Source organism: Pavona decussata, unplaced genomic scaffold, assembly GCF_977016875.1.
Source record: "Pavona decussata unplaced genomic scaffold, jaPavDecu1.1 SCAFFOLD_244, whole genome shotgun sequence".
Lineage (NCBI taxonomy): Eukaryota > Metazoa > Cnidaria > Anthozoa > Scleractinia > Agariciidae > Pavona > Pavona decussata.
In genome coordinates, this window is record NW_028145649.1 from 897501 (window position 1) to 910000 (window position 12500).

Genomic DNA, 12500 nt, shown 5'->3' on the forward strand with positions numbered 1-12500 from the left:
AATTAGGGCATATATGAAGGACTACTTCCCTGTCTTAATACTCCCTTTTATCCAATCATTAACTCTGTAACACCTCAAACTAACTACGTATCATTACCTCAGGATCACAGTGTCTGATCTTGGACATTGTTTCTTCCAGCGCTTTGACGTTTTGTTTCATGTTATCCCGCACTGCTCTCACCTAAGAGAATACAATTATTGTAACAAATACAGTCGACTCTCGCCTTGCGGACACTACGTACAGCACCGAAATCCCCGGTAAAAATATATTACAGACGTTTGACTGAAACATATTCCCGCTATTACAGACGTTCGCTATTAAGGACACTAACTCGCGGTCCCGAGGGTGTCCGCAATAAAGACAGTTGACTGTACCCTCGCTACCTTTTGGTCATTTATTTTTAATACCCTTTCTGCTACTGCTACTCCCGGCTCTAGGGGGAGAACCATGAAATTTTGTCTTTCCCTATCTCCGAGGGGTCCTTCTTTCGGGGGAGAGGGGGTGCGTTAGTTAAGGACTACAGTCAACTCTCGCCTTGCGGACACCTTGCTATTACGGACACCCCGATAATATGAACAGCAACTAAATCCCCAGCAAAAATAAATGACAGACGTTTAACTGAAACAAATTCACGCTGTTACTGATTTTTGCTATTAAGGACACTAACTCGCGGTCCCGAAGGTGTTCGCAATAAAGAAGGTGACTATATAACGGAATTGCTTTTAAAAAAAATCATTCTCACTTTCGATAGCTGCTTGTGTACAGCAATATGGTACAACATGATGACGTCATCTAGCATTTCAACCAATGAGGGATCGAGGTTGCGGTCTTCACACGTCATGGATGCTTCATCCGGCTCCCCAGACTCCCCTCGGTTGGCGGATTCCTCAATAGCTTCTGAGCAAAGAAGTAAAACTAAAAGTTTTGATGATCATACATTAGCTCTTATCCAAACACTCTACAGTCTGAACCACCTCGCACAGCAACATATTCAGCACCACAGGAAAGCACTGCTCAGTAGCTTTCATTTGATTGGTCACACTTTAGGATCTTATCCACAGACTTGAAAGCTAGAACCACCTTGTACAGCAAAATGAACAGCACCACAGGAAAGTACTGCTCAGTAGCTTTCATTTGAATGGTCACACTTTAGGATTTCATCCACAGCCTCAAAAAGTTAGAATCACCTTGTACAGCAAAATAAACAGCACCACAGGAAAATGCTGCTCAGTAGCTTTCATTTGAATGGTCACACTTGAGGATTTCATCCACAGCCTCAAAAAGTTAGAATCACCTTGTACAGCATAATAAACAGCACCAAAGGAAAGTACTGCTCAGTAGCTTTCACTTGAATGGTCACACTTTAGGATTTCATCCACAGACTAAAACGTTTGAACCACCTTGTACAGCATAAAAAACAGTACCTCAGGAAAGTACTGCTCAGTAACTTTCATTTTAATGGTTTAACTTTTTATTTCATTCACGGAGTCAAACGTTGGAACAATTTCAAGAATCCAGCCTCGTTCCCTGGCCTAATCGCGCTTACCAAGCGAACCAAGCTACCTGTCTGAGGCTAAGCACGAATCAATTTTTGACTCTGAGAGCTCAAAACTAAAACAACAGCCTGTTTGAACGACTTTCTTAGAGGACAATCAATTCTACTCACCACTGTAGGCTTTCTTAAGATGTGACAGCACACCACCCAATCTATAAATATATAAAAAGAACACAACAGTTGTTGCTAGCCACTATTTTGCTGAAAGCTCGTCAACTACAGTCAACTCCCTTTATTGTGGACACACTCGGGACCGCGAGTTAGTGTCCTTAATAGCGAGAGTCCGTAATAGTGGGAATTTATTTCCGTCAAATGTCTGTAATTTATTTTTGCCGGGGATTTAGCTGCTGTCCGTATTATCGGGGTGTCCGTAATAGCGAGATGTCCGCAACGCGAGAGTTGACTGTAATCGTACAAACAAAAACTCTCGATAGCCCTTTTAATTCAAAATCCACTGAAGATGGCTGTCATCTCAAAAAGCAATCTTTTAGCACCGCTGCCCAATTTAAGCCGATTTTTAAAATCTCTGTCGGTCTATTGCCTCCTTTGCTCTGGCCTGCGTGGCACGTGCTGGAAAGAGGGGAAAGCGCGAACCCTAACGCCAACCCCCCTCCCCCTCCGCGAACCCTCCCACCTTTGCTCGTTTGTTTGTTTATTTGTTCTTTTCTTTCTCTCCACAAAACGGAAATGTCCAAAGTCAACTTAAATCTTGATTTAGTGGACCTAATTTGTCTTTCTCCTCTAAATACCATTAATTTGTAAATATATATATTTTTTTGACCGCTCAGAAAATTCTTTCACAGTATATTGGCAGGAACGAAAATTGTCTTTCCACTAAAAACTTAAATGCATTACCTTGAAAGGTCCCAGTAGTGAACTCTGTCATCATGAAAGACATGATTGGGGACATAGGCATCTAAAAAGGGTCAACAGAAGAAAAACTGCATTCAGGACAGTTCTAAACAAAATCTACACTGTAAAAACGTCATTTACGTTTGTTTATACTGATAAAATTAAATGAATACAACCTGAGCGAGCGTAGTTACTAGAGCTATTTTGTTTTCGTGCATAGGCATTACAATTTTGGGGGGAAAATTTATCACTTCGCCAGAGCGCCGCACTTATTAGAAAGATTTAGAATCGCCTTTACGGCAAACGTGACGTTTTCTTGAATAAACATAGATGAGAATAGTGCAAAATACCTCTGGCCTTTAATGCTAACGCAAAACTACTCAATTTTACTGAGAAAATAAAAATGGCGAGAGGCAAATGTAGGATGAACATGGTCACGTGGTCATTTCTGCCTTTTGCCGTTTGCCATAAACGGAATTCTAAATCTAACTTTTGTCACCCTCACACGGTCGACACGAAAGCTAAAAAGTCGCGGAAATAATCAAAAGAAATTCAACGAGGTTTTCAGCGAATTTTCTAGTAATACTACGAGTTTTTCCAATATAGAAAAAGTGCGCGCGCGTGAACCAGTGTCATTTTGGCGGGAAAACGAGATCAGTAGCCGTCGTCATTTTACTACGAGTTTTTGTGAGAATGGCGTAGTGGCGAAAACAAGTCCTCGAAACGTAAGTGATCTCGTCTCTTTGGAATCACGAAAAGGCTTAGCTATCATCATTCAAAAGAACTGCATCAAGTTCGTCATTCACAAAGAATAAAATAAAGCTTCTAAGGATATATCCCTATAGCACTTCGCTTAAAACTTGAAGTTAAATTTCGTGTTCGTAATCCTTCTCGTATTAGAATCTCAATGACTCTATTCTCATAAGCTATCGTCCGCTTTTTGCGCTCGCTTGAAAAGAACGCTAATGTAGCCACGGCTTAAGGACGGTGCCTACTAATGCCGAAGTAGTTTTGCGCGGTTTATGACCATGTGGGAAAAGTAGATCTTAGCAAGGGCTATTGAAATCTAAAAAAAGAAAATTGGGGGTAGCCACGCATTTTTTTGGAGATAATTAAGCAACAATTATTCTAAAAAGCAATAAAATACAAAGCAATGTATGACTTTTCTTTTATTTTTTTGCCAAATTGAATGTTATCTCTGAAAAATGCATGGTTACCCCCAATTTTCTATTTGGATACCAAGAGCACTCGCTAAGTGCTGCTTTCTTCGCACTGTTTTAAACTGCGCAAAAATATCCCTGTATTAGTAATAGGAAACCCGAGTATCTCGAGATGCGCAGAACGTATGCGCAGTGACAAAAGTAGGCACCGTCCAACTATACAGAATAGGGAGTTTAAGAAACGAGGACGGCAACGGTAACGAGAACGTCATTTAAAAATATAACCTCTCGTTTTTGTAACTATCTTTTTAACTTGGAAAATGCTGGCGAACTCTCCAGGAACTAAATTAGTATGAACGACGTCAAAGTAAGAAAAAATAAAGAAGATTTTGCGTCATACGCTCCCGTTCTCGAGAAAACCTAAAATTTGGTCATTTCACGTTGTTGTTTTGCAGAGGACGGTAAAAAAATGAACCAAATTAAAAAATGTCAAACGCATGGCAGAGCGATTGTTTTCGCTCATTAAACCGATTGTTTTGTTGCGTTCTCGTTACCGTTGCCGTCCTCGTTTCTTAAACTCCCTAATAACGACATGTTTCTCTCCACTGTCGAACAGACCTTTATTTTTGATGGGTGAATCTTTTTCATGAGCCCACTGCTCCCAATGCCAGCGGAGTGCTTGCACGAGTCGGTGATAGAAACACGTGATCACTGGCCCTGCGCATGCGCTCGACGGCTGCAACTGTACAAAAGAAAACAGAAAAAGACAACTTAGTTCTTGAAATTGAAACTTAATAAATCTACGGATAAGTGTTTGGAAGTAAATATCAGTTGTAGGGAAGTTTCAATAAGCATACCGTAATAGTCATCATGTTTTCTTGGAGGAATTTTCGAAACTTTTCTAAAAACAAGACTCTTGTCGGCTTGGAGTTCTGCAAACAAACAAGTTAGCCGTTAACACCACATGGAATGGATTTAAATTTGTGTCGCAAAACCAAAACCAATCACTTCATGAACTAATCACAACAAACTCGAACAACACAATGAACAAATCAGAACTCGAAGCAAATAAATGTAGATTGAATCAAGCGCAGGAAAACGCGTGTGGGTAAGTTACGATTTGGTTTGGTTTCACCTCTTTTTGGTTGAAAGGAAGTGGCGCGGACGAACGTCTGAGCGTGACAATCTAAATTAACCAAAGCAAACATTTTGAAAATTACTGTCGAAACTCAATTAAAACCTCACTATCATAAATCAAACACGACGTGGTCTGGAAGTTTCCGCGTCGGAACAGGCCCGTTTGAGATATTAAAATTCAGCTTGACAATGAAGCCAAGAGAACACAAACAAAGGAAACTAAATAATCACGTTTATTCATTTCAGTTGTTTGTGTCTTCTGGATCTCGATATCAAGTTGAATTTCAACACTTTGAAAGGAGCCTATTGCATGCGCTGGAAAGACTGTGGACAAATGAATTTACTCAAGAAAGAAGTGGATATGCCTGATCACCAACCGCTGTTCCAGAAAATGGATACCACGCTCCTCATCCGAGGAATACCGGCCCCAAGAGAGCGGCGAAAATAGAGCCTACAAATTGCACGGTCCAACTTTTACAGTTGTCACCAACCGAAAAGATTTCGTATAAACAGGGAAGCGTCGGTTTGCAATGTTTTCATCTGGGAGTGGGACGTTTACGTTTGCTCCGTTTGCGGAGCAGTTTTAATTCGAGATGCGTTTCTCGTGATGAGAAAACAGCAATTATGGCGGGAGACTGCATCATTACCTGCGTTGGTCGATCATCGCCTGTCAGCAAAATCTTACAAATTTCCACTTGAATGTTCTCGAGCACTGTAATGAAAACAAAAATGGTTGCGTTAAAGACTGACAGCCTGTCAACAGGCCCTCTCCTTCTAGATAAAATGCCAGATCACAGGCTATGTTGGCTCGTTGCGTGACGCACTCCTCCCCACAAAGGAGTGCGTGACGTGACGAACCAAAGAACGTCTACGTAGTAGGCTAATAAATGTCTGAATGTAAGCAACAACATGGTGTGACATACACAGAACAGAGTTTGCATCTACTGAAAGAAAATGCCATTCGCTTTGGGCTTTAGTTTACATTTAAATTGCTAAACTCCGTAGTTACCCTTGTCACGAACTCGTCCATACCTTGCACTTTGTTCTTGAGTTTATTGCAAGCGGCCATGTATTCTGTTTTGGAAGCTTCACTTGGCTTCGAAGTCTCCTGAAAATTAATTACGCAACAGTTATTAGTTTAATTATACTTTTCAATATCTGTTGATGACTACTGCAAATTTTGGACAAGACAGTGATTCATGACTTGTTATGCGCAAAAAAATTATGTTATTTTAACACAACAAATTGACAGTGTTGGATACTGATTCCCCCCCCCCCCCCCCCCCCTCACAATCCCTTATATACACACCTCACCCACTTTTCTTTCTACTAATACAGAAGTATTTTTACGCGATTTATTACGATGCGAGAAAAGCAGATCTCAGCAAGGGCTATTGGAATCCAAAAAGGAAATTGTGGATAACCACGCATTTTTTAGAGATAATTAGGCAACAATTATTCTAAAAAGCCGTAAAAAACAAGGCAATGTATGGCACTTTTTTTCCAAATTGAAGCTTTATTTTCTCTAAAAAATGCATGGTTACCCCCCATTTTCTTTTTGGATACCAAGAGCACTTGCTAAGTTCTGCTTTCTCCGCATAGTTTTAAGCCGCACGAAAATTTCTCTGTATTAGAAGGCACCACCCATAGGAAACCCGAGTATGCGCAGTAACAAAACAAGGCACTGTCCTTAAGACGGGGCGTTTTGTTCTTCTTGAGCCTGCGGAGGGAAGGAGAAGGGGTGGATTTTGCCACGCCGATTAACCATTATTCGTACATTCTTTCAGTTATAACCGACAATAAAACTTTGAGGGGGTAAAAAACTGTAAACCTAAAAATCCCTGCTTTTAGATTCCAGACAGGCGCTGATCACAGGGAGAGCCGAGAAACGCCATGAGTTTAAAATGAAGGCCATCTTGACACCGAAAATTGACGCCAAATTGTTTGGTCCCTTTTGCTAGCATATTAAAAAAAGTTATCAAGTAACGACTGAAGTCCGTGGGGCAGAATTCTCCCGGAATCTATCTGTTTGTCTGAACACGAAAAACCTGCAGTAAGCCATTTCCGAGTTGCTTTGAGCCTCATTACGAAAGCGAGGCTAGGTGCAAAAATTTTTATGTGAAAATTAGTTTCATTTGCAGATGAATGAAAAGTTATTTTCCTAAGAAAATCTTTGCAAGTAGCCTCGCTTCATAATGAGGTTCAAATCATCTCAGGAATGACCTATTGTAATATATGATAACACCGCAGATGAACAAGATAGAGTTACAGTGCGACTGCTATTACCGGGGTGTCTTAAAACTGGCCAATTAGATCACATTATGATACGAACAGTGAATAATTATAAAAAATTTTGGGTTTAAACAGTTGTTTTCCGTCTACTCCTGATTAGTTTAATTGGCTTTGGTTAAAATTCATTGTTCTTGTCCTGCAATCTGATTGGCCAGTTTTGTTAAAGTGATCCCGGTAACAATAGTCGCACTATAATGTAAGAAGGTTTTAAAAAGGAATTGGCTTAGATAGAGTAAATGGGAGCAAGAATTTTTAAATCAATATTTAATTTTTAGGGCCACTCATTCCCTCCTCCCATCACCCCCTCCAAATAAATATCTCGACAGTAGTACATCAAGATTGACATTCTCCTTTACATGTCAGAATACTCACATCATCGCTTTCCCACCAAACTAGGGGGAAGGACGACTGCAGAATATTGTCATCTGGAGGCTTAATGTGCATGAAATAGCTGAACTTTTGAGGGAAGGTTTACAAGGTCAAGGAATCAATACTGATAAACATGAAAAACAAACTTAATCTCGACAAAACTGAACGAAGCGCACAAGTTACCATAGTTTATCGTAGTGAAAACTTAATATAAGATTGATTTTACATCTCTTTCTTTTTTTTTTTTAGTCCTCCCAAAAACCTTTCCTTATTCTTGTATCTTTGATATTATACCTCAGTCTGCCTTCTTAATTAGCAAATAAATTTATTCTTTCTTTTTGTTATCCTGGCCCGCCTAGATTAGCTTTGCTACCTGCGGCGCCAAGAAATTGTAAATGTAATTAAAAAAAACACCTAATAAAGTTGAATAAAGTTGATCTCTTTCTTCGGCATATTATCAATATGCCATATGATAACCCGCAGTTTGCCTTCTGTAGTACGTTAAAGTTTGGCTTCACAACCGTCGGGTAAGATCATCAAAATCGATGCCAAAATGCTAGAGAAAAACAGCTTTTTAAGTATTAACTGAAGTGGTTTTGACTGGTAGATGACAATCGTAATAAATGGTGGGGGAAATTATCACATAGAGACGTTGTTATCTCTGCCCGTTACTGTACTTCATGTATGGTTTGCCGTAGGCGTTATTGTAAATCTCATTCTCTTAGTCTATGACCTTCTCTTGACTGTAAGACAGTAAATAAACTGTCAAGATCCGTGGGTTTTCTGCGCATTTCATGAAAACATTACTTACTCCTCTTCACCTCATCATACACGTTTTCATAGCAAACTCGACGCTAATCTCTACTCAGCTCGGGATACGAAAAGGGAATATTTGCCTACGGTGCGAAGGAAGGAACAGTAATCCAATCCCGGCGCAAAATCTGACTAACGTTTATCATTAGCCCTTTAAACCACAACAGTGATCAGCATCAAATTTCCCCTTGTAATACAGTATCAATGCTTATTCAACCCATGAGGTCATGAGAATTGAGGATATGATCAACCAAGGTGAATTTTCATGATATTTTGACAACTTCTCCGGCCCAGTGCGTTTATAAGAAAAGAATGGGAATAAGATAGAAGAATTTGTTCTTTGATATTAGGGGTTAAAGGGTTAAAGAAATAATGAACGCCTTGGCACAAAAGGGGCGTATCTGTATTCTTGGGCTTGCCGTGACCGAATTGCTCCAAATGAGCTCTATCTTGTCCGTCATACCGTGTCTTGCAGACTCGATATGATGTAAGAACAATAGGCCATTTCCGAGTTGCGATGAATTTCATTATGAAAGCGAGGCTTCGTGCATAGTTATTATTATTATCATCATCATCATCATCATCATCATCATCATCATCATTATTATTATTATTATTATTATTATTATTATTATTATTCATTCAAATGCAAACAAAACTCATTTTCACATAAAAGCTTTACACTTAACCTCACTTTCGTAACGAGGTTCAAAGCAACTCAGAAATGGCCTATTAGCCCCACATTGCACACATGCCTCTATTACAACAAGCCCTTCATTATTGCTCTGAGAATCGAAGCGTCGGATCAAAATACGAAAGGATATGTTTTACAAGCGATCCACATCCTCCGTGTCCTCTCGTGCTTGAGTATAGCAAGAGCCAGTGAAAGGCAATGAACCTAGTAAAATAAACCAAGAAAGGTTAACTGCCGTTTCGTTACAATTAACGTCACGCAGCTGCTAATCATTTCGCTAAAATGTTGTTTAGCTACAAGACCTACAAAGTCGATTCATATCAAGGTTGTTTCGCTCTGCAAACGACTTTTGTCGTGTAGCTTCAAAGGGAGTTCTTTACAAACTCATTTTGTAAAAATTTGTTTCGCTAGGAAAGTTAGTTTACTACAAACTCCATTCTCTATAATTCATTTTGCTTAAGCCTTGACCCTAAGTAACCTTACGTGAACTCGTCTCTAATCCAACGTCTATGCTAACCCTACTCTTCCTCAACCTCGTTCCCAGGTTCTCTCCTCTCCCGCTCCCTGAGGCGTGAAGAGGAGAGACCCTGGGAACGAGGTTGGCTCTTCCTCACCCCAACTAGGCCTAATCCTAATCTAATCTGACAATTTTTTTATAGAGCTTCAGTCCAAGCTCGATTTGCGTCGATGATTTGGGAAACTGAAACATCGCTCTTAATAGAAATAAATTAAACTCAAAGCAAAACTTAAATTTTAACCCTGGCCTAACGCTGTTAAAGAGCAAAGCAAACTTAACCAAATTGTAGCAAAACCCCTTTGACTTGTCGCCTTCATACCTGTGACATGAAATCCATTGTAACTGGCTGAAACCAGTAGCACTTGATCAGCGCGTTCAACAGATGACCAAGACATGGCTCCAGTTCGAACTCCTACCAAAACAAGTTAGTCAAGTAAGTATAGAGTAGCCTGTAAGTAAAAGTCTCCTCCTAAAGGAAATAGGAGACGCCTGCGTGCAAGCTTATATACAGGAGTAAGCAACATACTGAGGTTCTTGTAATGACATTAAGGACCTTTAGCAGCGACGACGGCGATGGCGGAGAAAACGACACTATTAAAATAAATTTGTGTTTTTTCAAACGTCGTCTCAATAATTCAAACTCACTTTAAATGTCAAATGTAGGTGAAATTTTCAGGACCGTTGAATTCTTGGAGGCCGCACCCAAGTTTATAAAGAAAAATTCGTCGTCGTGTGTTTAAGTCCTCCATAAAACGTCCCATCAGGAAATGTTACGTCAAAGTCGTGCAGTAACAGCAAAGAAATGTACCAAAAAGTACAATGCACGTGCCATGTTGTTGTTTTGGTTATTAAGCCTATTGCTTTTGACATTCACGCCATTTGCCGTGGTCGTCGTCGTTTCTAAAGCTCCCTATTGATTGACTTTGTGACGATGATCTCGCACTATAAGTGCAGTTGACAAAGTTTGTGCAAACGTTTGTGACAACGCCACAAACGCATGACATGATTTCTCTGGGTGGTTTTATGGCATTCTCACATGGAGTACTCTCTGGATGCTTTTATGGCATTCTCACATGGAGTACATATACCACTTCGCGGAAATCAGTGCTTTCAACGACTTAAGCCTGCCGCGCAGCTGAGGAAAGAGCTGAGAAAACTGCCTCGCGAGGCAATTAGCTCAGCTGTTTCATCACGTGTGGTTGAGTTTTCGTGAGTTTTTACCCTCGCGAGGCCGTGAGGAAAATATCTGTTGTGTTTGGTATTTGAGATTTCGCCTCCCGAGGCGAAATTCTCACGAAAACTCAACCACACATTTGAGGAAACAGCTGAGCTGATTGCCTCGCGATGCCTCGCAAGGCAGTTTGCTCGGCTCTTTCCTCAAGTGTGCGACAGGCTTACATCTCTTTCCAGTTAAGCGAATGTTTTGCGAATCTATTTTCAAGGCCAAAGGTGAGTTGGTGGTGTTTTGCAGTCATTGAATAATAAAAAAAAAGGGCAGCTCACCTCCATACAAACCCACATCAGATCCATCACTTTGTGCACACCGGGCTGATGTTCCAAGGGATTGCTTCCTGAACAAGACTTGAGTAGGAAAGGCAAGAGAACTTCCTCAACCACATACCCGCCAGTCTGAAAATCGATCAAAGTACGCATAACGGTAAAATTTCATTCTTGTACAAAACGGTACGCATTGCAACTGAAGAAAAAGTTGAATTTGACGGTTCTAAAATGCTGAGAAGTTACTGACAATATGCAATAATTATAAAAAAGCGCGACTGGTAGGAAAATATGTAACCATACACGGGTAAAGGGACTGCGTCAGCTGGGGCAAATGCGGTTGAGATCTACTGTATTTGCATACAACTCGTCCGGCGCGGGAATTTTGCTTTTCCGCCATTGCAAAAGCTTTCAAAAATATCGCAACAAATTACTAAAAAAAGTTTCTCAATAAAACATTCAGCTAACTTTCCTAAGATGAACGCGATTCACACAGATGAAAACAGCTTCCTGGACTCTTCCACTTTTGGCCAACGGAGTTTGGCCAACAATTTCAAAGTGCTTCTCATCAACGCGCGCATGCGCCTAGGATGACCTAGTCCCTTTAATGGTGGCTGCCGAAACTTCAATTGTTAGCACCCAACGCCTACCCTTGCTGTAGACCTTTCTCAAAACAGATGTTAGTTATGCCTAACCAAACAACTTTCTAAGAGTAACTGAGAGTAGCCTGCGTGAATCTGGCGCGCGCGCGCGCGACGTGCGAGGGGGCTGCCGCGTCACCCGCACCAGATTCCCCTTTCTAGCGCATACCACGCAAGCTTAACTGAGATTGCAACATGGATCAATATGCTATGTAGTCAAAGCTGATTTTGTGATTTATTTCCTCTAAGATGGATATAATTTAATGAGAGCTCAGCCCTGAACGCAAAGTACTACAAGATGTCATCAAATCAAGTTAGAGCTGAATGGTCACTCTCATTGCATGACTTACAAGTTACCAAGATAAAGTATACTTACCAACAGAGGCCCTAGTTTTTCAAACACATGCGCAGTGGTAAGTAGAGTCAGCGTATCTGATCGTCCATGAAGAGATGGTGGCAACCATGGAATTCTGTCAGGCTGAAAATTAAAGTCAAACACCTTTAACCGCAACCAGTAAAGGTACTTGTATATAATAAGTCCCAGGGACAAGACCTGGTACATTGAGCGAAGGGGTTCGCAATATTTCCCATATTTTCACAGAAAATGTGGCAAGCATTGAAGTAGGCATGAGCCGTGACTTTCTCAGTCTGTTAACAGGCTGCCAAGACTTTGTAAACTAGCTTATTACATGATTACTCCTAATCTTTATTTATTGTATTCTACGAATAATTCTATAGCATGCATATATTTGAATCTCTTTTTTTTTTCTTTTAAATTGTACATATATTTTTTACTGTATTTATTTCTCGGAGATACTAGCACTTATACGCTAATCTTCAATCCGAGTTGAAATAAAGTTTTACTACTAAGAGGAAACATGATTGGCAAGCGGAGAAAGCCAAGCTTGGTTTGGGGGCGAGAAAGAGAAAAAGAGGGAGCCCTCAGACAGAGCGAAAACAATTCTCCCATTT

General features: G+C 40.4%; 1 protein-coding gene across 2 annotated transcripts in view; it reads right to left on the reverse strand.

Moving 5' to 3' along the window:
* The window catches only part of LOC146457293 (E3 ubiquitin-protein ligase RNF123-like), a 55171-nt gene that overhangs the window by 34551 nt on the left and 8120 nt on the right, over positions 1-12500 (reverse strand). Inside the window, exons 10-22 of one of the 2 annotated variants that reach the window (XM_085092028.1) lie at positions 11905-12006; positions 10894-11019; positions 9710-9802; positions 9004-9077; positions 7370-7466; positions 5738-5813; positions 5353-5417; positions 4426-4500; positions 4187-4310; positions 2412-2472; positions 1668-1708; positions 744-898; positions 98-181 (exon numbers count right to left, since the gene is read on the reverse strand). In XM_085092028.1, the coding sequence (XP_084948154.1) occupies positions 98-181; positions 744-898; positions 1668-1708; positions 2412-2472; positions 4187-4310; positions 4426-4500; positions 5353-5417; positions 5738-5813; positions 7370-7466; positions 9004-9077; positions 9710-9802; positions 10894-11019; positions 11905-12006 (1173 nt within the window). Of the gene's footprint in view, positions 1-97; positions 182-743; positions 917-1667; positions 1709-2411; positions 2473-4186; positions 4311-4425; positions 4501-5352; positions 5418-5737; positions 5814-7369; positions 7467-9003; positions 9078-9709; positions 9803-10893; positions 11020-11904; positions 12007-12500 lie in introns of both variants that reach the window. The other variant, XM_085092027.1, reaches the window with a different exon arrangement.